Here is a 25,581-nt window from a genome sequence, read left to right on the forward strand (position 1 = left end):
GAATTCCGCCCTAAGTGTCATTGTTTTCGATGGCTAAGAGTAGAAATGAGCAAAAATATTTCAAACAGCGCGTTTCGCCAGCAGAATGTGGCCTTAGGATTTCCAAGTCCTACCCCAACCTTCATTGTCCCAGCTCTTGAGCGATTATTTGCTACTGCGCATGTGCAATATTCTGAAACCCCCAATAGCACATACGCATCTTAAGTGTGCGCACGAATGCAAGTAGCGTACAGGACCGCTGGCATTAGGAATCGCAAGGCAAAACTATGGGCATTCCTGGGAGGTGGGCTGAAGCGTGCGCAAAACAAAAGTCTGTCTCATGGGCGGGTTATGGGAGTGTTGTGTGTTATCAGTGAACGCGGCTGCGTTCTCAGATGCAGAGCCGCAGCCACAGAGGCCATGTTTATGTGAAGTTGAAAAGGAGATACTGCGTCTGCCATAGGTTTGTGTAAAAGGTTGATGGTAAATGTGATGGTGTGCTGATGGGTGGAGAGTTTGGGACCATCGGCAGAGTTTCACCACGGGGATTGAAAGTGGGCATCTCGAGGCTTGCAGTCTCCGGAGCTCGCAAGTACATAAGGCATACATACCGCCTTTACCAACCTACTCTTCAGGAGCAGCCCCGAAGAGGAGATGCTGCTGAAGCTGTAGGGGGCGGGGCCGGACAGTAGACGTAATTAGGCTCGCAAGTAGGGGGCGGGGCTAAATGCTGCGATTCGCATTATTTTAGCCACGCCCACTCCCTAAGGACCTGCAAGTTCCCCGTAAAATTCCCTATACTGTCCACTTTACTAGAAAGTGGGCAGGATGCGGGAGATTTGCCCATTCTACCGGGGGGGGGGGGCTACCTGAAAAATCGGGAGCTTCCTACAAGTTCCTGGAGAGTAGGAGGATGTGACATAAGGGGGAGGCTGAATCTGGCATTTGAATATTACAGCCACTCAGTCAAAACTCGCCACCATGGCTGTAATAGCGTCAATCTCTGAATTAGGCCCACACGACAAAGCAAGAACAGAACAAGACTGTGTTGCCGGAATTTTGCAGCGGGAAAACAACCTTCTCAACCTAAAAACTCAATTCAAATATTTTTATGTTGTGTTTGGTATAATAAGGGCAGGGTCAAGATTCCCAAAGCAAATTCTAGGGCCGTCTCTGGTCCCTCTAACGGGTTCAGTCCCTGAGAACGTTGCCTTGTGGTTTGTCCATGTCTGGCTGTCAGGGTGTGAAAACAGTAATAATAGTTCTTGGTATCGGAATGGGTATGAAATACCGCCGGCCGTCAGCGGCAGCCCGACAGGAGCAGAGTGCGACGCAACGGAAGCCCGACAGCGCGGGAAATCCCGATCGTGGAGAGGTAAGTATCCACTAACCTAACTCCCCTAACCCTAACCCTCCTTAGGGGTGCCTAACCCTAACTTCCCCCCCAAGTGCCTAACCCTAATCCCCCCTCTAAGTGCCTAACCCTAACCACCCCCTTCCCCGCTACCTAAACCTAAGTCCCCCGGGGGGGTGCCTAACCCTAAGTCCCCCCCGGGGGTGCCTAACCCTAACCCTCCCTCCCCCTAGCCTAACCCTAACCCTCCCAGGGGGGTGCCTAACCCTAAGTCCCCCCCGGGAGCCCTAAACCTAACCCTCCCCGCCCGCGGCTGTCCGCTCGCGGCGCCCGGCATCACTACGATCGTGATGCCGGGCGCCGGTCTCCTGGCGTCGGGGAAATGCGGGCGTCTACATCTAGACGCCCGGCATTTCACCCTTGCCGGGATAAGACAGTCGGGAAGTAGGCTGCCGGTATATAGGCAGTCGGCTTCCCGATTGCTTCCCTTAGTATCTATAGCAAATTGTCCGGTTCATGCAGAACTCGCACTTACAGCTGAAGAGATAGTAAATGTTATTACTGGTGGAGCAGGGACTGTGAGGTCAATTTACCATTTTACGAGACCAGTTAGAGCTACCTGATGGGGAGCACTGGACTTACTGCCAAATTAGACAGTTGATTTTTTTATCCAAGGATAATGCATTGTGTAGTGATCCGACCCTCTCTGGAAAATGGTGTTCATTTAATGTTGTGACGCCACATGCTATTTTTCTCGTATATATTAAAATCTGCTGGGTGAGCAGTGGTACAATGGCCTCCCAAAATGTGTACAAGCTTGGCACCCAAGAGGGCGTGATCTCCTTTGACGATGCACATTGGAAAAAGATTTTTCGGTTCGCACAAACAACATCTCTGTCATTTAAACACATTCTAACTCTTAGTCTGGCTGGTACAGGACGCCTAGGGGCTCATTCTGTGTCGCACGGCTCTCTCTTCACAGACGCAAATGGCGAGTTTTTGCAAACAGCGCATGCGCAGAATCGACTTTACACTATTTTGGTTTTAATTGGATACCGGGGGTATCGGAAGAGCGCATACCCGTGGTAATCTAAAATTGTGCTCGAGGGGCGCAAGTTTTTTTTACCTCGCTGAACCTTGCACTCAGTTGAATATGCCCCTTTGGGGTAGCTCTACAAAAATGTGAAAAAACTGTCCCGTGTCATCGTGACAAAATAATGTGTGTAAGTCACAGAATTCATTAACCTTTGGCCCTGGGAGAATTAACCAGAAAGGTGGGTGCTAGGAGGGCCCGTGCACAGCATAAGAACAGGGCCACAACTAGGAGGGGCTTTGGGGGGGGGCGCTTGCCTCAGACAACAAATATGAAGTGGTGCCGCTCCAGGGTCTTGAGGAACTAGCGGCGGTGCAGCCGGTGCATTGCACCGGAGCCCGCCGCAATGAAGGGGCCCGCAGTCCGTGGCAAGCCAGGTACTATAATGAGTCAGACTGACTGATAATAGTATGCTGGTTGCTGCCGCTGGAGAAGATAGGTGTTCCGCTTGGGGAATAGGAAGAGGAGGTCCCTTCCATCCCCGCACCACAACCCGGAGGTCCCTCCCCTCACCACACCCCCAGGTGCCTCTTCTTCTCTAAGTTGGTTCGACTCCACACTTCCTTCTTTGCCAAGGTGCCGTTGGGAGTCTGAAGTTCCCAGCATGAAGACCACCATGATAGTCAGTGAAGAGCCTCCCTGGCCCTGCCTTCCAGCTCATCCCAGTCCTGCACATCACAGCCCAGCCCAATCTTTTTATTTTATATATATGTGTGTAATTATGTATGTGTATATATATGTATGTATGTATGCATACCTCCCAACTGTCCTGCATTTAGCGGGACAGTCCCATTTTTCTGGGACTGTCCCGCCCGCGGGGGCATGTCATCTGACCATGCCCCCTTTATGATTAGCCACGCCCCCTTTTCGGACGCTCGGCGCGCGCAGGTCCCAGCTCCCTCCCAGCAAATGTTGGGAGGTATGTGTATATATATGTGTGTGTTTGTATACATATGTATAATATATTTATATATATGTGTATATATATATATATATATATATAGATTAGACAAATTTTTTTTTTTGTAATTTGTCAGCAATGACGTTACTTCATTGCTGACATTTTTCAATGAAATAATTTTTATATGTATATATTATATTTTGCATACCTTCTAACTGTCCCCATTTCAGTGGGACAGTCCCTTTTTTTGGACATTGTACCACTGTATCACCTTCAGGCCACAGTCCTGCATGAGCACGTCATCCGCATTGTGACGGGAGACAATGGGGGCTGCCCCACAACTCTCGGAGCTCTGACGAGAACGGAGACCTGATGCGCAGCCACACCACCAAAATGTGCTCACGAGGGGGCGGGGCTGTGCATCAGAGACATGAGGGGGCGGGGCTGTGCATCAGAGACACAAGGGGGCGGGGCTGTGCATCAGAGACATGAGGGGGCGTGGCTGTGCATCAGAGACATGGGGCGGGGCTGTGCATCAGAGACATGAGGGGGCGGGGCTGTGAATCAGAGACATGGGGCAGGGCTGTGCATCAGAGACACAAGGGGGCGGGGCTGTGCATCAGAGACACGAGGAGGCGGGGCTGTGCATCAGAGACACGAGGGGGCGGGGCTGTGCATTTGAGACATCCGTGACTAAGATCCTCGTTTCGGCCCTGATAAGAATACAACTTTCTGTGGGCGGGATGTACTAAATTGAAAAATGCGGTAAAACCCAGAAAATGCTGTTTCCGTTTCTTTTTTCCATATTTCCCATATGTACTATGCACCAGAATGCGATGCATTCCGGTGCTGCGTCCCTGAAGATGGCGTTACCCAATAGAAGCTTATGTGCATCTTATCTGGACGCCTCTCCTGAGATTAATCCAATCGGATCCCTCCCAGCTCCTCCCGGGGCGCACGCATCCTTTTGTGCATGCGCAGAAGGACGCCAGGGGGACTTTGGGTGTTATCCCTCTCTCCGAGCGCTTCGCAAAGTACAGCTCTTATCTTGTGTATCACTACATTTGTCATACTGTATGTTCAGCTTATACATTTGCTGGGATCGGATTTAAGTTACAATGTCATTATTATTGACCGAAAAATTGTACCTCTATTTTTGTGCAGTCGGATTGTATTTTTGTTTTGTTTCTGTATTGATTAACTGATACTTAATACATTTTGTTAGATCCAATGATGTTAATCGTTGTCTGCGGTGTGCGATGGAGTTTAGTCCACATGTAGATAACTTAACCAGAGATTGGTTTGGGATGTAGTCAGGAAGCCGGCAGTCGAAATGCCGACCGCCGGCTTCCCGACAGTGAAATCCCGGCATGGGACTAATGATAGGCGTCTAAATACCGACGCCTATCATTAGCCCCACGCCAAAATCCCGACGCCTGGCATGCTGAACGTACTGTAGGTAAGCCGGGCGTCGGTGCTTTTAGGCGCGGGGTGGGAGGGTTAAGTTTAGGGACTCCCGGGGGGACTTAGGGTTAGGTACCCCCCCTGGGAGGGTTAGGCTAAGGGAAGGGGGTGTTAGCATCAGGCATCCCCACGGAAAGGTTAGGGTTAGCCCCCCCCAGGAGGTTTAGGCTAAGGGACGGGGGGGGGGGGGTTAGCATCAGGCATCCCCGGGAGGAGGTTAGGGTTAGGCCCCCCCGCGGGAGGGTTAGGTATAGGGTGCGGGGAAGGGGGGTAAGATTTAGGCACCCCTGGGGGGAGGTTAGAGTTAGACACCACTAAGGAAGGGGTAGGGTTAGAGGAGGGGAGGGATAGGGTTAATACGTACCCTGTCGGGATCTCCATCTGCTGGCCTTCCGGCATTGGTATTTAATTTGCCGGGCTTAGATCTGGCGGTATAACATACCAATTCCATTGGTTTACCAGGTGCAGAATAACACAGGGTAAAATGGTGTGCAGCAAGTACAGGATACAGTATCTCCAGGTGCAGCCAGGAATGTATGGGGTTAATGCCGAATGGTGTAGTACATACCCATATGCATAAACTGGTGGCGGCAGTGGGATATACCATGGCTGTAATATATATAGTCTCCGGGACACGTCATTCCCTTACATAGGTCAGAGGAGGGAAGACACGCGCAGAGCACTTGGCCAGGTTGGAGTCCCGCACCTTAGGCGATCCAGGTTGCTAGTAAGAGCAGACAGCGGGCAGAGCCCTCTCCTCTAACCATAAACACTCATTATATAGTTAACAAAAGACAGAAAGGTAATTACAAACGCTGGTATAATTAGAATACCCTATTCTGCAACTATGAATATACAGATGGAGCAAATTAGTGCACCGCTCAGTAGCATACAGTATAATAAAGAATTTGCACTACAGTGCATTGCCAAGTCTGCAGTATATAATGCAAAACGCCTGCACCCCCTGTCCTTGATGTTCTCCCACTATATCCTGCTGACACTGCAATTAAACTGACACTGCAATAACTGGTGCAGCTGAAGCCTACTACTTGCATTTACTTCTGAAACAAAATTCTGTATTAAGGCAAAACGCACCTGGCGTGATCGGCATAGGCTTGTCTGCAATATGCAGAAATGGCGATTTTTTTAGTGTTTAATAAAGAACAGACCAAACAGGCATCAAACACAGGCGTTTATTTTTTTATTTGTCCTTAAAATGTCACTGTGGGGTGACGAATAATTTACCCAAAGAAAATAGAAAACATCATTTAACCAATTATCCAGTTATTTGAGTTTTTTGTTGGCTTGTTAACGGCTTTCTCTGAACAAATAGAATTAAGCAGCATGATGGCTTTACTCTCCTAATAAAGACACCCACCATTTTTCCAATAACCTCAAATTAAGTGTTTTTTTGTTTTGTTTTCTGTCGGCAGATATGGTTTAGTGGGTGTATTCCGTCTTTGGAGTACCGTATCTGAGTATGAGGGTGGAAGCATTTTGTCATTTTGTAGCTCGTAGCTTTATTGATCTGCAGACCCCTGAACGCCTGCCTTCGGATTTGTTCCGTGGCATATTGACTGATTAAATCCATGGTTTAATGATTGCAAGCATCGGGAGAGGAATCCCTTTCATGGGCAGCCAGGGCTTACTGCCTCATTGCTCTTGAGAGATGAATACCACCTTTTGAGCTTCAAATATTTATGAAGTGAACAGATAAAAGCGGCAAAGAAGAAAATATAAGTCGGTCTTTAAAAGTAATGACAGTTTTCTAGCCATTAGACATTAGATAAATAACAGGCTGGAAATTTGATAGCGCGCCTTAAGAAGCATCAAATAAAAGATGGCAATTTTTCATTAGAACGTGCAGATTGTTCTCTTACTTTTCAGTTGGTCTGACTGTAAGATTAAGGGCTCTATTCATGTAGAACATGAACTGGCAACCAGAAAATATGACTATATATATATATATATATATATATATATATATATATATATATATATCGCATTATGGCAATACGATATATAGATGTGTGTTGCAGCCATTCATGAAATCTTACCTGTCCGGCGATTTCCTCCGGTAAGCGGCACGAAGACAGCTATATTGGGAGTCTGATTTCTGCCCCATTCTGATGTTTGATCTAAACAACAACTGAACCTCTTGACCATGTATGCTTACCTTTATGCACATGATTTTTAATTGGTTGTTTGCATTAAAGAGTAGGTGTACATAATAAAGTTGTCACTGAGTGTAATATATAGTCTGTTGTTCATTTAATCATGTAGCCGTGTATACAGTAGTTGACTGGAACTGCATTCACTCTCCTCTAGAACAGCAGGGATCCCAGGCATAGGCCCCCTGTGAATACACTGACCCCTACTGTTCACCGTGCTTCTCTTGCCAAGACGGTCTGCAGAAGCCGGAATGGAAATGCTATTCGGTGGAAATTTGTCAATGCAGGATGGATATTTTGTTTTGCACAATGAGCTGTGCAGTGTGTATATTAAAGCTTCTTCAGTCTGTTATGTCTGGAAAAACAGCATCTACAGAAGGATGAGTGTCCTCAGAACCACGGGTGCGCCAGACGCTTTGCATGTCTGCTAGTCTAGCATTATTATTACAAGACATTGGTCTCTATCTATTAAACTATATTTTGCTGTCAGTCTGAGAATTGCTGCATTATTTGTTTAGCATGGACATTTATTTTGAGGGTACCGCAGCGGATATTGGCGATACTGTATCTGCTGTAATTCTTCTGCTAGAGTTTGCAAAAGCAGTCCCCTTATCTGTGCATGGAGCAAGCAAAGCTTTTAGGAGCTTGTCTCCGGCAGGAGTGGTCTGATAGGTCAACAGTTATCCATGTTAACATGCAGCAGATTAATATGAGATGATTCTTTATGTTTACAGTCTACCCGGATGATTGTTGACATGTCAACATGATAAAATGTCGACCTAACGTCCCTGGTGGCCCAGCGGTCACTTACCTGGTCCCGACTGCTGCAGCAGCTCCAGCATGGCTTCCGGGTCCTAGTAGTCATGTAATAGTAACTTCCGACGCAGACATCTGATGGATGAGTAATCCTCCCCCCCTATCTCTAATTCCTAACCCTCCTCCTATGGCCTAACCCTAACCTCCCCCCCTTCCCCTACCGCCTAACCTTAGCTCCCCCTTCCCCTGCCGCCTAACCTTAGCTCCCCCTTCCCCTGCCGCCTAACCTAAGCTCCCCTTCCCCTGCTGCCCTAACCTTAGCTCCTCGTTCCCTTGTCGCCTAACCTTAGCTCCCCCTTTCCCTGTCACCTAACCTTAGCTCCTCCTTCCTCTACCGCCTAACCTTAGCTCCCCCTTCCCCTGCCGCCTAACCTTAGCTCCCCCTTCCCCTGCCACCTAACCTTAGCTCCCCCTTCCCCTGCCGCCTAACCTTAGCTCCCCCTTCCCCTGCCGCCTAACCTTAGCTCCCCCTTCCCCTGCCGCCTAACCTTAGCTCCCCCTTCTCCTGCCGCCTAACCTTAGCTCCCCTTCCCCTGCCGCCTAACCTTAGCTCCCCCTTCCCCTGCCGCCTAACCTTAGCTCCCCCTTCCCCTGCCGCCTAACCTTAGCTCCCCCTTCCCCTGTCACCTAACCTTAGCTCCTCCTTCCTCTACCTCCTAACCTTAGCTCCCCCTTCCCCTGCCGCCTAACCTTAGCTCCCCCTTCCCCTGCCGCCTAATCTTAGCTCCCCCTTCCCCTGCCGCCTGACCTTAGCTCCTCCTTCCCCTACCACCTGACCTTAGCTCCCCCTTCCCCTGCCGCCTAACCCTAACCTCCCCCCTTCCCCTGCCGCCTAACCTTAGCTCCTCCTTCCCCTGCCGGCTAACCTTAGCTCCTCCTTCCCCTGCCGCATAACCTTAGTTCCCCCTTCCCCTGCCTCCTAACCTTAGCTCCTCCTTTCCCTGCCACCTAAACCTAGCCTTCTCCCCCACAGCCTAACCCTAGACACCCCCCCCCCAACCATAGCCCTTCCAGTAGATAACCGTCACCGTCGGCATTTTGAGAATGCTGACATTTTACATGGCGACATTTCAGATGCTGACATGATGACCATGCCAACGTTCTGAGGATGTGGACATGGCAGTCGTCGAAATGCTGGACCATGCCAGCATTCTGAATGCTGACATGGTAACTGTCGACAATGTGACTGGATCCCGTTCTCCGGCAGCTATCGCCATCTTTAGATGCCATCTGCCAGTTGTAGCATATAGGTTCCTGTGCCGCAACATTTTTCACAGAAGGGTCATGCGGCTCCCCCCATCCCCCCCATCAGCCTGTATTTACATGCGTGGCCCAATGGAAAAGTGACACCTTTCTCATTTATACAGGATTCTTCTCTACATACATATATTAATGAATAACATTTGTTTTTATCGCGTCTGCATAGATGGCACTTCACAGTTGGGGACAAATGCCGTAATAACTAGACTAAGTATTTACAGACAAAGCGGTAAGATGGCGCTGCTCACAAGCTTGCAGTCTATAGAGAAGTAGTTTGAAACATGAAGTACAGTAGATCCATACTTGCCTACCGTCTCGGAATGGCCCGGAGGCTCCCGAAAATCGAGCGGCAATCCCGGACTCCCAGAAAGGTGGACAAGTCTTCCAGTTAGCTGCCTACCCCCTGACCCTCCCGCATCATCACACAAACACAGCGGTGGGGCTGATGACATCATTTGCGCTGAATCGCATTCTGTAGTGGAGGGAGGTGCCATGATGGCATAATTGCATGGTCACACCCCCTGCCCCCAATAAAGCATAATGTCCCTGCCACGCCCCTTATGCCACGCCCCCCCTCTCCCTTCCGCTCTGCTGACCATGGCTGCCCCTTCCCAGAGGGAATGTCGGCAAGCATGCGTTGAGTGCCACTTGTTGCACATTGGCATAAAATGCTCAGTGGGGACTATGTGTTCCAATTGGGGGTTAAGGCATTTTTTAATATAGAAGGAGAATGAATATAAGTTTATGTAATAGGAATTCCAGTCACACATCAGATATTCTCCCCACCCAGCGAATCAGCTAAAGCCGCCATATTCTCCTTAGACGTGGGCCAGTGATGTGCGGTCAGGTGAGGCAGGTGAGGTGAGGTGAGGCAGAGCCTCACCTGTCATACTTAGGTATACTCCAGAGTTTTGACTATAAAAATTATAAGAAAAATGTAAAGAAAATATTATATATATATCTTCTTTGTAGTATTCTAATTATCTTTATAGTCAAAACTCTGGAGTAAAAAGTGTAGGGCAGGTGAGGCACTGCCTCCCCTGTCTGCTTTTTCCGCACATCCCTGATCAAAACTCACCTAATTTTCAGCACTATATACTGCTGCCCCTTTGTATAATGCCCACATGGACCCTCTAGTTCATATATGGATCTGTAAATCTGGCTTTGATACTAGCCAATGTCTCCCCAGCCATTTACCTCACCACACGTCACTGGGAACGGAATCAGAACGGCGGTTGGAATCCCGACAGCGGCTGCCCGACATGGGTGAAATTCCTGATCGTCGCTAAGGTATGTATTCACCAAATAAATTCCCGCTCCTAACCCTATCCCTCCCTTAGGGGTGCCTAACCCTAACCTTCCCCCCAGTGCCTAGCCCTAATCCTCCCTCTAAGTGCCTAAACCTAACCCCCCCTTCCCCACTGCCTGAACCTAAGTCCCCCCCGGGGGTGCCTAACCCTAACCATCCTCCCTCCGCCTAGCCTAACCCTAACCTCCCTTAGGGTTAGGCACCCCCCCCCCCCCGGGGCCCTAAACCTAACCCTCCCAAGCGGCTGTCCGCGCCCAGCATCCCTTCGATCGGGATGCCGGGCGCCGGTCTCCCGGCGTCAGATTTAGACGCCTGTCATTTAACCCTCGCCGGGATAAAGCAGTCGGGAACCCGGCTGTTGGGATTAGGTCTGCCGGCTTCCTGACTGCTGACCCTGGGAACAGCTCTGGTTAATCGGACCCTTTTCTTTAAAACTGCAGAATCTCTTTTAAACTTGATCCACGTCCGCAGACAAAAAAGTGCAGTTATGCACAAATTTACATTTCAATAGATAAGGTTTTAAGTCACTTACTTACACCTATTTGGCTGAGTTTAGCCTGGAAACGTCCCCATTTGCCTGACACAACACAGAGAGCATACGCATCAGCCACAGGCAGTCACCGTCCTTCTCAGTAACGATGTAAACATTTAGTCTGGCCTGGTGACTGTAAGTACAAACAGCTGGGAAGAAACATCCATGAATTATGGAGCAAGGACCAGGTCTGAGGCTGAACTATGGGGGTCATTCAGACCCGCTCGTGAGCGGCAGTACGCTCGCAAGCGGGTCGATGTTCCCCCACTGCGCATGCGCACGACGGAGGGAGCTCCGTCGTGCGCATGTGCGAGACCCGGCGAGCGACGGGCTCTCCATCGATCCGGGTCTCGCACCAAAGGGGGCGTGCTGTCGATGTTGATTGACAGCACGCCCCCTTTGGTGGGCGTGCCTGCCAGACGGAGGCGTTCCCATGGGAACGCCTACCATCTCAAGCCGGCCCCACTGACATCACTAGTGATGTCAGTGGGAGTGATTTTGGCTCTGATAGAGCCAAAATCACTCCAGGGCTTGCGGCAGTGAGACCCTACCGCAGGGTCTCCGTCGCAAGCCCGATGGTAGCGATGGTCAAGACCATCGTGACCATCATCATGGACGCTCACTATAGCTGTGGGTGGTAACCCACAGCTATGCGAGCGTCCATGAGGATGCTCCAAAAAAAGGTAGGAGGGCCCTGATTCAGAGCGAGCGCTCTGGTCAGAGCGTTCAGCTCTGAATCAGGCCCAATGATGCAAAGGACCATCCTTCTACACACGTTCCCTGCGCCTAATGAAAACTGGTCAGCGATCGCATTAGGATAAAAAAAAATAATAAAAAAAAATAAAATGGGCAATATTGGACTTGTACCAGTGTTTTCCATTTTGAAAACAGCATAATTTCCACCACAATATTTTTGCTGTATAATTAGTACATATAGCAAAAGTATTGGGGTGGAAATTATACTGTATTACTAATTGTTTGTTTATACTGGGTGCTTCCAATCTTCAGTGGCTGCAGATTTCAAATAGCGTTTAAATATTACTATAACAAATTGTTGCTATTTCTCAGTTTATATCAACTAATGGGGCCCATTCATCTGTGATGGATCGCCAGGATTTCCCGTTTTGCCAACAGCGGGCTCAGGGAATGGGGAAATCCAACATGTTGGACAATCTCGATTCCAATACAAAAATAGTCGCACTCAGTGAGTTTGTGATTTTTTTTTTCCCGTTTTTTCACATCAATAATATTTAATTTACATTTTTTTTTTACTGGGGTACAGAAAGAATAAAAGGAAGGAGAGGGGAATTGAGGAAAAGCACAAAGCACAACTTAAACAATATACATAATACAAATCTAACAAAAAATATACTGGTCCAGACTAATTAACGAATAAAAGAGTAACAAATAATACCTTGACATAACTTCCAAAACCGAACTTTAACTAGAAGTGGAAGGTTCATTCAGCCTAAACTGTAAAGGGTCCAACAAGGACGGTTTGCTCAAAAAGACACCACCCTCTCCATCAGTTCCGTAATCATGCCAAGCCATCCACTTGCCAAGCCATCCACTTCATTATCGGAGAGGAAGCAGAGGTGGAGTATGGCATGGATTCTGTTTCCATCAAAAAATGTCCATCACTTTAATAACTGGAGGAAGAGGAAGAGCGTGGGCTGCAATACAAATATGCCCAAGTATAGATCGTTGGTGCAATGGATTGGAGGCAGGGTATATCTGTAATAGAGCCAAGGATGGGGAGAGAGCTAGAGATAACCCTAGAACCTTCTGAATTAAAGAAAATACATCTAGCCAGTAAGTATGTAGGAGAGGACAAGTCCAAAATAGTGATAAAAATGGCCCACTTCACCATAATTACGCCAACATAATTTCGGACATGAACACCAATAAGAACGCAGTTTGGCCCTCATTCAGACCCACTCGTGAGCGGCTGTCCCCTCGCAAGTGGGTCGATGGTCCCCACTGCGCATGCGCACGACGGAGGGAGCTCCGTCGTGCGCATGCGCGAGACCCGACGAGCGAAGGACTTTCCTTCACTCGGAGTGTCTCATCAAAGGGGGCGTGCTGTCGATGGTGACTGACAGCACGCCCCCTTTGGTGGGCGTGCCTGCCAGACGGAGGCGTTCCCAAGGGAACGCCTACCATCTGAAGCCGGCCCCACTGACATCACTAGTGATGTCAGTGGGAGTGATTTTGGATCTGATAGAGCCAAAATCACTCCTGGCCTTGCGGTTGAAAAACCCAACCGCAGGCTTTTGCTCGCAGTTTCGATGGTTGCGATGGTCAAGACCATCGCGACCATCATTTTGCACGCTCGTATATGCTGTGGGTGGAGACCCACAGCTATACGAGCGTCCAGGAGGACGCTCCATATTAATGGAGGTGGGCCCTGATTCAGAGCGAGTGCTCTGGTCAGAGCGTCCGGCTCTGAATCAGGGCCTTTATCTGGTGTTAGATAAAGTCTATTTAGTAACTTGACTTGCAAGTCAGTATGGTTCAAGCACCGGGTCATACGGAAAGAAGTAGAATAGATAAATTCTGGGGATATGCAGGGAATTATATTAGGTAAATATGCCCCTAAGTGATCTTTAATAACTACAAGAGGATTGTCCTAGTGAAGTCTTTTTCAGTGATTACAGCAATTGAACTTAGTGGACCCATTGCCTACATACAGTGCTGATGTGCCTCGTGCCTCAATAGCACTTTACTTACTTATAAATTAGGTATTTATCGATTCAGCGGCAGCCACTCATACCTCAACTATAGATCAGTATGCATTAATAAGTACAGGAACAAGTGCAGATGTGTGTTTACAGGGCCTAAACATAATTGACATCTACACCAGTCATGTGTCCGTAGAAATGCAGGGTGCCACGTTATTAAGGGAGGTGGCTCGCCAACAGAGCCGGCATTGTGTGACTGACAGGCTTTCTGTGTGTGTTCTGAGATAAAGGGTAAAATGAGGGTGTAATTAGGCAGAATTATTACATATATATAACAGAAAATGAATGCCTGGTCGCAATAGGCTGAATATTCTTTGACACAGATATAAAGTTTGTGGTGCAATTCCAATCGATATAACAGAAAATATAGTAATCTCTAGAAAGGCTGAGTAACCTTCATCAAACTCCCCTCAAAAGAGGAACGCAGTATCAGGGTAACGAGTTTGTGCGGAGGAGGCGACACTAACAGCATTTGGTTCATATAACATCGTTATCCTGTTTGTGGAAAATTCTGCGTAAAGTTTTTGCCAACCAGCTATGCGATACACACCGTTATCAACTTGATGAAGGTTACTCAGCCTTTCTAGAGATTACTATGTTTTCTGTTATATCGATTGGAATTGCACCACAAACTTTATATCTGTGTCAAAGAATATTCAGCCTAAAGTTATTGCAACCAGGCATTTATTTAGAGACTTAAATATTCTCTGGAATCTTCGTCCTGCTTAGAGACTCAGGACCATACTTGCCTACTTTTGAAAAATACTTTCAGGGAGATTGCAGCAGAATGCGTCGCGCAAATCGCGACACGCCATTCAGGGGTGTGGCCTGCCCCAAAGGGCATGTCTAGCTCAACCTATGGGTGTATATAGTCCTATAAACTGAGACCCTAGCTCCCCCACAGACATTAATATAGCTCTGCCCTACCACATTCACATTACTTGATGCCCTACACACATTCACACACACACACACAGATACATTCACACATATACATTCCAAACACACACACACACACACACATACATTCACACACACACACACATACATCATTCACACACATTCCAAACACACACACACACACATACATTCACACACACACACACAGATACATTCACACATATACATTCCAAACACACACACACACACACACACACACACACACACACACACACACACACACACATACATTCACACACACACACACATACATTCACACACATTCCAAACACACACACATACACATTCCAAACAAACATTCACACAAACACACTCACACACAGATTAGTGAACTCACCTTGGGACCGGGCACTTCTCCAGCCTCTCCACCGAACAGCACAGTGCTGTCTCCGCCAGACCAGAGCTCCTCTCTGCAGCTCCAACAGGACTCCTCCACCATGTCTCAGTCGCCGCAGCTCCCATGTGCAGGTAGGAGAGGGGGGAGGGATCCGCTGCTACTGCCGCTGGAGCCAGACACTGGTGTCTCCATGCGGCTACTCACAGAAGCCCGACACCTGCGCTGCTACCAGGCTCCGCCTGCCACCGCTGTCGCACCCAAGCACACTCTGTGTGCGCACTGCTCACTAGCGCCGGCCACCGCTACCCACAACCCCGCGGTGGCCGGCTTTTAAGTGAAATGACATGCCGTCATGATGTCCCCTCGCAGGCCCCGCCCACAAACCGGGAGTTGATGTACACTTTGCGGGGGAGCGGGAGGCTTCATTAAAAACCGGGAGCCTCCCGCTAAAATCGGGAGGGTAGGCAACTGTGCTCAGGACCTCATTCAGAGTCGGTCGAAGCGGCCTCACGGTCGTACGGGAAAAGGGGCCGGATATTCAAATGATTCCCTCGCAAGTTGCGTCCCTAAGTTCGGATCGGTAGCTGGCCGACCAAGGGGAGGAAGCGGTCGGAATAAAAAAAAATACACCCCCTTCTCGTACGCATTACACGTCATCTCCGGGCATATAAGGATTAATCGCGAGCATCAGTAACCATCCGAACTGGTCGTAGAGCTTAAGGTTGACCATACCCTCTCTTAAGCTCTACGATCATGTCAGTGTAAAAACCTCCCATGTCACATGTGCCATGACGCTACTTTGTTAATTATGCACTCCCATAAACCGTATGCACTCCCATAAAACGCCGTTCGCATAATTAGGCACGCCTGCGTTCGAATCTCCACTCCCCCGTTTTCAAGCACCTTCCCCTGTTACCACCCACAAACTCCTCCATCTGTCACTCAAACTACCGACCTGGCTGTGTTCAAGGAGAGAGAAATTTCTGATCGTAGCGGCTAGTTTGCACACGCGCATTGCGAACTTTACACATGCGCACTTGCGCAGTATAGCGAGCATCGGTGGCGTACGACCGTGCGGCCGCAACGACCGACTCTGAATGAGGTCCTCATTTATTATATCTGGCCATACATGTTATTTCAATATAAGGTTCATCATTCAACTCCCAGCCTCAAGTTTTTGCTCACCTGATTGAATTTTGGTTTACTTTATTTTTCTTTAATATACGTTAATACTAATTTTCTGTTATATATATATGTAATAATTCTGCCTAAGTACACCCTCATTTTACCCTTTACCACAGAGCGTTATTCCCCCCCTCTGTTTTCACATTATTCTTGTTAAAGGAAGTAGGGACACTTCCTGGGAGAGCAGCTAGTGGTATCATATCATCCCCTTGTCTGAGAGCGCTGACTGCTATTCCCCCCCCCCCCCTTTTTTTCTGTGTGTGTTGATTCCTATATACAGTAACTTAAATGCCTGCATACTGTAATCTTCTTTTTGGACCTGTGTGATGATGTATACCACCGATTTGCAGCCGATAACTGAGCGATTGCACGGTTACGATGTCGGAATCGTGCAATCGCTCAGTATTATCGGCAAGTGGATGGGCACCTTAACACAGAACAATGTATTTCACCTCGTTGGATCATATTGAAAAATATTAATTTGGGGCTTTAATGATCCTTTCTTTTGCTTGTGGCGCCTGCAGACATGTCCTTGTTATACAAGTTGTTGGTATGATATTCATACAGCGTTTAGATGAAAATGGATTGCAGAACACAATTATGTTTGTCTGGGAATCCTTTACAATTGACATGAATGTACTTTAATTCACATTTTATCCCCCCTACTTATGTGTATAGTAGCTTACATGTTAAATAGGCGTTGTATTAATATATCTTGTATTGCCCCGCAAACACAATTGCAGTGACAACATAAGTAACTGCATACATGGCTCTATTAATGGCCTTCGCCGTGTGTTACATTGCTGTGTATTGTGAGGATTATTGAATAGTACATGTCCTTGGGGAGATCTCCTGTAATAAAGAATCGATTGATAGGATGGACAAATTCTGTATCTAAACAAATGCCCCGTTTCATTGTGTGCATTGGTGTCTGTCTTATGTTACAGCCATGTACAGCCATGGCCAAAAGTTATGAGAATGACACAAGTATTGGTTATCACAAGGTTTTCTGCTTCTCAGTGTTTTTAGACCTTTGTGTCAGATGTTACTATGGTATACTGAGGTAACATTACAGCATTACATAAGTGTCAGATGTTACTATGGTATACTGAGGTAACATTACAGCATTACATAAGTGTCAGATGTTACTATGGTATACTGAGGTAACATTACAGCATTACATAAGTGTCAGATGTTACTATGGTATACTGAGGTAACATTACAGCATTACATAAGTGTCAGATGTTACTATGGTATACTGAGGTAACATTACAGCATTACATAAGTGTCAGATGTTACTATGGTATACTGAGGTAACATTACAGCATTACATAAGTGTCAGATGTTACTATGGTATACTGAGGTAACATTACAGCATTACATAAGTGTCAGATGTTACTATGGTATACTGAGGTAACATTACAGCATTACATAAGTGTCAGATGTTACTATGGTATAGTGAAGTAAAATTACAAGCATTTCATAAGTGTCACAGGCTTTTATTGACAATTACATTAAGTTTATGCAGAGAGTCAATATTTGCAGTGTTGACCCTTCTTTTTCAAAACCTGTAATTCGCCCTGGCATGCTGTCACTCACCTTCTGGGCCACATACTGACTGATGGCCGCCCATTCTTGCCTAATCAATGATTGGAGTTGGTCAGAATTTGCGGGTTTTTGTTTGTACACCAACCTCACAAGTTCTCAATGGGATTAAGGTCTGGGGGGTTTCCTGGCCATGGACCCAACATTTCATTGTTTTGTTCCCCGAGCCACTTAGTTATCACTTTTGCCTTCAGTAGAGAAATGTAAAAGATAAGACTATCCTAAATGTATAAATAGGCTCTTTGTTTTTTTTTAGGAATAATAAAATGGGCAGAGTAGAGGGCCTATTCATCATACCTAAACTTTCTCTGGAGGTAATTAGGTTTAGAATTCGCATGGAGTTCTACCTAATTACCAGAGGAATTCATCATCCCTCCTCTCTATAACTATCTATTTCGAAAAGCTGTCATTTTTGCGATTACAGCTTTTCGGGAAATAGATAGTTTTCCCTCTCTACACTAACTTATTGCAGCTGGAATCCGTACTGCGCATGCGCTGTTACATCCGTAATACCAGCGCATGCGCAGCACTATCTACTAGAGATGAGCGGTTCGGATTCTGTGGAATCCGAACCGCTCCGAACATTGGGGATCCGAGTCCACCCGAACCCTGTTCGGGTGTTCACCGCCTGACTCGGATCCCCGTTCGGGGCCGAACGGCGGCCGCCTGATGTCGGATTCTCACTAGAGAATCCGACATCAGGTCTCCTCGCGTGTAGGGCAGAGCGCAGTGATAGCGCTCTGCCCTACACAGACACAGACACACAGCCGCCAGCGGCAGCTGTGTGTTTGTTACAGCAGCCAATGAGAGTCACACAGACTCTCATTGGCTGCTGCACGGAGGGAGCCGGCTGGAGCTCACACATGAGCTCCGTCTTCCGGCTCCCTCCTCAGCGTGTGACAGAGCGGACGGCGCGGGAGCGGGGAATCAGGTAAGTTTTATTTTTTTTATTTTTTTACTTGTCAAAGGTCCGGGGGCGCTACTGGGGGGGGGTCTGCTACTGGGGGGGGCTATACTACTTGGGGGGCCATACTACAGAGGGGCCTGCTACTGGGGGGGGGCTATACTACTGGGGGGGGTCTGCACTACTGGGGGGGGGTCTGCTACTGGGGGGGGCAATACTACTGGGGGGCCATACTACAGAGGGGCCTGCTACTGGGGGGGCTATACTACTGGGGGGGGGTCTGCTACTGGGGGGGCCATACTACTGGGGGGGATCTGCACTATTGGGGGGCCATACTACAGAGGGGCCTGCTACTGGGGGGGGGCTATACTACTGGGGGGGTCTGCACTACTGGGGGGGTCTGCTACTGGGCGGGGCTATACTACTGGGGGGGCCATACTACAGAGGGGCCTGCTACTGGGGGGGCTATACTACTGGGGGGGTCTGCTACTGGGGGGGCCATACTACTGAGGGGCCTGCTACTGGGGGGGGCCATACTACTGGGGGGGCTTACTACTACTGGGGGGGGGCTGCTACTGGGGCAGCCTACTACAGGGGGGGCCATACTACAGGGGGGGCCCATACTACAGGGGGGGCTACTACTGGGGCAGCCTACTACTGGGGGGGCCTGCTACTGGGGCAGCCTACTACTGGGGGAGCCATACTACTGGGGGGGCATACTACTGGGTGGCATGCTAATGGGGGGCATACTACTGGGGGGGCCTGCTAATGGGGGGCATACTACTGGGGGGGCCTGCTAATGGGGGGCATACTACTGGGGGGCATTCTACTGGGGGCACTGCATAGTGGACCCTACTACTAAGGGGACTGCATAGGGGGCACCACTGCTGGGGGACATTGTGTAAGGGACACCGCTACTGTGGGCATTGTGTAAAAGGGTCACTACTGTGGGCATTGTGTAAAAGGGGCACTACTGTGTGTCGTAACATAAATAAGAGACACTACTTTATGGTGTAATGTGAATCAGGCCCTATGTGCGGTGTAATGCTAATAAGATTGTGCACTGTGACTCCTAGGGCCGTAGCCCACTTTGTAAACAAGTACTATGACTCTGCTGGCCGTACCCTACTGGGTGGGTGCCCTACTTTTCATTTCTGCCACTGCTGTGTGGCAATGTGTCATAGATGTGCTTTATACTGTGGTGTCTGTGTCGTTGTGCCGCTGCTTTGTCGCTTAGTAACCAGTCAGCTCACTGCAACCTTTGGCCAATAATGTTGAAAACAATATTATAAGCTGTGATATGGTCTAAATTGACTGGAAATTAATGTTATTGAGGTTAATAATACTCTAGGAAGAAAAAAAAGACCAATTTATGTGATTTTAGCTTTTTTTGTAAATTTTTGTAAAAAAATCCAAATCCAAATCCAAAGCCAGTCACCGCAGTTTGGCAAATCCAAATCCAAATCCAAAGCCGGACGACGAATTAGAACCAAATCCAAATCCGGCAAAAATGGTCCGGCGCACATCCCTACTATCTACAGCTGCGGTAATTTTGTGAGTCCCCCCCCCCCATCCCTCTCCGAAAACCTTCACCCTGTCCAGCACTTACCTGCCTGCTGCAGCGCCTTCGGCTCCGGTGGCTGGTCTGACACGTGTTCTCCCAGCAGACCACAGTACAGTTTAGAAAAAAAAAAAAAGTTTTTATTTTTTTTCTAAACTTTATTGTGTTCTGCTGGGAGAACACATGTCAGACAGCCTCCGGAGCCAGTGGACGCACCGGAGGGAGACGCCGGGGGACCTGTCCACGCTGACACAGGTAAGTGTCACCTTCTATTCGCCAACTCGATCAAATTCCGAAAATACATAATTTTCGGAATTTGATGAATACCATAATTTCCATTTCCCATTACTAATGTACTAATGTAAGGGGAGTGTGGAAATTAACTTAGGGGGACTTAACACTATTTTAGTGTTGCTGAATAGGCCCCTAGATCTACTGTTGATTATCTTCCATTTTAGTCTATGGGCCGTATTCAAGTAGTTTTGCACCCGCGGAAAAGATTCGCATGCCGGACTTTTCGTCTACATCGCGTCTTTTGGCCGCAGAAACTTATCATGCGCGTCCCTGCTATTCGCCCTATTCAATTCCAAGAGACGCGAAAATGGCAACACACAAAGTCAAAACAGGCGGAAAGTGGTGTCAGAATCTGGGGAAATCAGCCTGAACCCCCCAAAAAGATGCAGAAACATTGGGGATTAATGTAGTAGTAGCCGAATAGCCCTAATAAGACTATTTGGGGTACTGAAGTTGGTACAATTGCCACTAATTAGCGGCTTTGCACAAGTGGTGAAGAATGGCATAAAGCAGTATTTTTGGGTGAAAATAAGTATTCCTGGCAAATTTGGGGTACCTGAAAATGGGTGCTAGCATATTATAATGTTTGTAAAGTGAAGTCTTAATAAAAGTGACATTTCACCCCCATAAAGTCACTTGCAACCCCAAAAACACTTGCCCCCTTCTTAGCGCACCCCCAGAACCTTATTTTGCTAGTTTTTTTAATTTGTCCCCCCAATTTGTTTTTTAATTGTGCTTTTTCGCCCCCAAATTCAAAGTACTTTTTTGGGGTGTTCCTATGTTTTTTAGTGGAATTTTTTGCCGCAGAGTTCTGAGGGGATTCCCCAACTTTGCACCCCAAAACACAAAAAATGTTGCACTTCTTGACTCCTGCTATTCTGAGGCGAATCATTTTCGCCTATTACATGGCAATGACTTTCCGCATACGCGAAAAGCGGATAGAATTGAATACGGCGATAAGTTTCCGACAGGCAAAAAGACTCAATCTGTGATACTTTTCCGTGGATCTCGGCTTTTTGCTTCTAATTGAATACGGGCCATGTTTCTATGGGGGTTATTTTGTCAGGGTGCGCTGAGCATATACACACAATGGGGGGACGTGGTCCCGACACTGTGAGTGGTGTGGTTATAAAATTAAGGTCCGCATCTGGCTCGCTGGCGCCTAGTTGGACACTTCTGCTGTAATCCATGGGTTATTTTGCTATCTACCTATCGTTTTAGAAAAAAAATTGTTGAGATGTCTTGCTGGATATACTTAAGCTGCATTGAGTACTTGTGACGAATTCATTAAAGTGGACTAATTTTCTCTTCCAGGTTGTGGTAAGCGACAGGATACAGGGATCAAGGTTACGCCTGTTTGGAAAGGGCGTGGACGAGGAGCCCAAGGGCATATTCAGGATAAATGAGAATACGGGAGATGTTTCGGTGACGAGGGCTCTTGATAGAGAGGCCATTGCATCTTATCAGGTATGTAAAGGTGACATCGGATTTCAATGGCTGAATATTGTATCAGTTCCCATTCATTGCATTCCGAGCTCCGTCAATGTGATGCTAACCAAAGACTGGAAATAGCATAATTTCTACCCCATTGTTTCTCTACAATAACTCTGGCTCATTGCATTGTCAAGTGCTCTGGGAAGATGACTTTACAGCAGCAATTGTTTGAAATGGAGGATTGAAATGAGAAACTGTTTCACGGGTAATTGTGAGGAAAGGTACCGTAAACCCCAGCCCCAACACCCATGTATCTCAGTTTTCCAAAGTCATTCCCCTTGTTTTTCACCCAAAATCTTTAAAGCGCAACGCCTATTTTTCCCAGAATTCAAATTCCTGAGGCATAACAGGATATGTGTGCAGACAGACACTACTAGAACTATACTTTATTTGAAGCCTAATAGTAAGTACTGTACTTATGTTCTGGTTTATGATTTATTTCAAAAGTATTGGAGCTCTACCCCTAGCAACAAATCAGACAGTTGCTTTTATTTTCATAACTGTACTAGAAAAATGACATGTCGAATCTAATTGGTTGCTGATCCAATTGAGAAATACTACCCATTGTACACAGTTACCTGTGGATCAGGTGGATATTTATTAAAACCACAATTGTACCTCCCAACTGTGGGGTATATTTACTAAAGTGAGAGTTTTTAGAAGTGGGGATGTTGCTCATAGCAACCAATCAGATTCTACTTAACATTTAACTAGAACCTTCTAGAAAATAATAGCTAGAATCTGATTGGTTGCTATGGGCAACATCTCCACTTCTAAAAACTCTCCCTTTAGTAAATATACCCCTGTGGGACAGTCCGAATGGTGGACCTCACAGGGGGGGCGGAGTTTAGCCTAATAGTTTTCAGTTTCTGGATGGGATTTTTGTTTGGGGGCAGGGTTTCTTTTGTGTTGATTTTGCGTATCTGAATGCTGGAAGTATGTTATGTGTTTGTTTGTTTATTTCATTAGTTTTTTAAATGGACCCATGATCTATACACAGTGCAAATGGGCTGAACCAATATTCAAATGCCAAGCCCATCCATGTACAGGTACAAATAACATCATGATGCATTAGCCACTTAGGGCCGTATTCAATTTGGAGTGAAAAGCTGTTTTTGTCAAAACTTTTTTGCTGATGACGTCATATTCGCAGATTCCCCGTATTCAATTTCTTCGACTTTTCACCGGTGCGAAAAGTTTGCGCATTGTAACCAGCGGAAAAGTAGCGGCTATGGATACCCGGCGGAAAAAAGTGCAGAATCGGGGTTTTGGGGTGCAAAATTGCTGCAAACCCCCCCCAAAAAAAACCCTCAAAAAAAGCTTAACAAATCCACAAAGGACACCCCAAAAAAGCACTTTGACAAAAATGGGCGAAAAAAATCAAAGTGGGGGTATAAATTTAAAAACTAGTGAAATAGCTTTTGGGGGGCTCTGTAAGTATGGGGGAGGTGTATTTTTAATTGCAGGTGTTTGCTGAAGGTGCGTTTTTGGCGCTGTTTAATGCTTGACTTTAGCAACTTGAAAATATGCTTGCGCCCATTTTCATGTACCCCAAATTTGATGGGAATATTTATTTCCCCCCAAAAAAATTTCTAAATAGTGTTCTTCACCACTTTCACCAAAGACGCTAAATAACACCTATTGAGACCATTCAAAGACCCCAAATACCTTCAGCAACCCCCATATCAGAGCATCTTTTGGGGGTCTCAGGCTGATTTCCCCAAAACTGACCGAACTTTTCATCGATTCCGCTGGGTCCCGTTTTCGCACATTTGCAATTGAATACGGGGATACGTGTGATTCTTTTTCGGAGGCAAAACCTCCGATGACGGCGAAAAGTCCAGCCTCGGACTTTTCGCTCCAAGTTGAATACGTGCCTTAGATGTCAAGTATTCCTATTGAATTGATGGCTGAATATTGGTTGAATCCACAAAATAACTCTCAAATGTTTTTATGTGATGGGTCACTTTAATATTTACTACGTTTCATCAAAGTTAGTATTTGCTGTCTCTACATTGCTGTTATGCTGCAGCTCTTGTGACCTTATTGCAGACCGTGCTTCCAAGATCTAACCACAGACATGATAGAGGACATTTATGTAGTTAAAAGCAATTTTATATGCAAACACACACAGGGTTTGTTATTGGCTGGCAGCAGCTCTCTCTCCACTCTCTATATAGCCTTTGGGACATCTTTGTATGTTTTATTTAGCATAATTTGTATGATATTTGTTTTACAGTTTGCGCTAGAGTTTTCTTATAGGTATCATTTATGTATTTAAGCTGGTGTTGCCTATAGCAACCGATTGTGATTTTTAGAATACATGATTAGTTTCTAAGGGTAACCCCACCTTTATTGTGAGACACCAAAATGAATGTGGCCTCATCCTGCACATGGATTGGCTATAGTGCAGTCACTGATGGAATGTGGGGCGTGGTCTATTTAATCGCATATCGTACAATCAGGAATGGTGGTAGGCCCAGTAATATATATTGCAGAATGAGTGAAACCGAAAGATTGCATAAGAAAAGAGGTGTGTTAAACCTCTAGGATGGGGGCCGGCATGTATGCAAATTACTGTTTAGAGTTAGCCTATCGTTAGCAGGGGCGGGTTTTCAATAGAGACATTATATAAGGGGCTAGAAGTGTGGCCAAAGCCTCTTGGTTCCAGATTGCTCCAGGACAGGGAAGTGCATTTTGTCAGTTGTCATTTTCCTTAATAAAACTCTTATGGTGCGTACACACTGGGCGATTAAAGTGGACGACTGAACGATATCGTTATCGTTCAGTCGTCCACTTTATCGTCCATTTTTAACACAAAAAAGATGAACGACGACGCGCGTTCCCGCGGGTCGTTCGTCATCCTCGTTCATCGGGCTGACATGCAGGCCAACCTGACGACCTCGTCAGGTTGCTGCATGTCAGGGAATGGGTGAGAGAGCCCGGCGCTGAACGATATCGCTAATGATATCGTTCAGCGGCTGTGCTCAATGTCATGAACGACATTGAGCACAGCCTGCCGGGGACACACTAGACGATATCGCTCAGGGAGCATATCGTCTAGTGTGTATGCACCATTAGTGCTTCTCCTTCTTCTCTCCTCCTTTTCCTTATTGTATTTAGTCTCTTTTCATTTACTTCATATCATTGCTTTTACTTTTCCTTTCTGTCCTCAATCAGTGTCTTTTCTGATTTCTTGTTCTGCTGGGGCTGGGTGTAGCTATGTCCTGCCTAGTAATGAGCCTCCCCAGACCCTGGTCCCTGGCTCCACAGTGTCCCCATGTTATTAGGAGCTGCAGGTGTGGTTCCCCTATTGATAGTTCTATCCCCCCTCAGGCTGCAGCAGCTTTGTGGAAGGTGTGCCAGTGCGGGGGAGGGGTGCTTCCCTTTAGTCCTTAATGCCCCTGGTCAATATTATCTTTGTGGCTGCAATGGCCAGCACCATAGGCAAATGCAGGAGGGGTTTATGAGTGCCTTGCCTGAACCCCTCCTCAGCCCACACCATGATGACTACAATAGAAATAGCATATAATACTAAAGTTGCATGTTTTTTAGGATCCCCTCAGTGTCACAAATGAAATAACTAGCACTACAGTCCCTGTTGATCTTTTAAATGTGTCA

General features: G+C 47.1%; 1 protein-coding gene across 1 annotated transcript in view; it reads left to right on the forward strand.

Annotated features, from left to right (window-relative positions):
- The window catches only part of CDH13 (cadherin 13), an 870,720-nt gene that overhangs the window by 434,796 nt on the left and 410,343 nt on the right, over positions 1 to 25,581 (forward strand). The window contains exon 5 of the mRNA XM_088449431.1: positions 21,781 to 21,933. Coding sequence (XP_088305557.1) covers positions 21,781 to 21,933 — 153 coding nt within the window. The remainder of the gene's footprint in view (positions 1 to 21,780; positions 21,934 to 25,581) is intronic.

The sequence above is a fragment of the Taudactylus pleione genome, unplaced genomic scaffold (genome assembly GCF_031769625.1).
Source record: "Taudactylus pleione unplaced genomic scaffold, aTauple2 ptg000484l, whole genome shotgun sequence".
NCBI classification, from domain to species: Eukaryota; Metazoa; Chordata; class Amphibia; order Anura; family Myobatrachidae; genus Taudactylus; species Taudactylus pleione.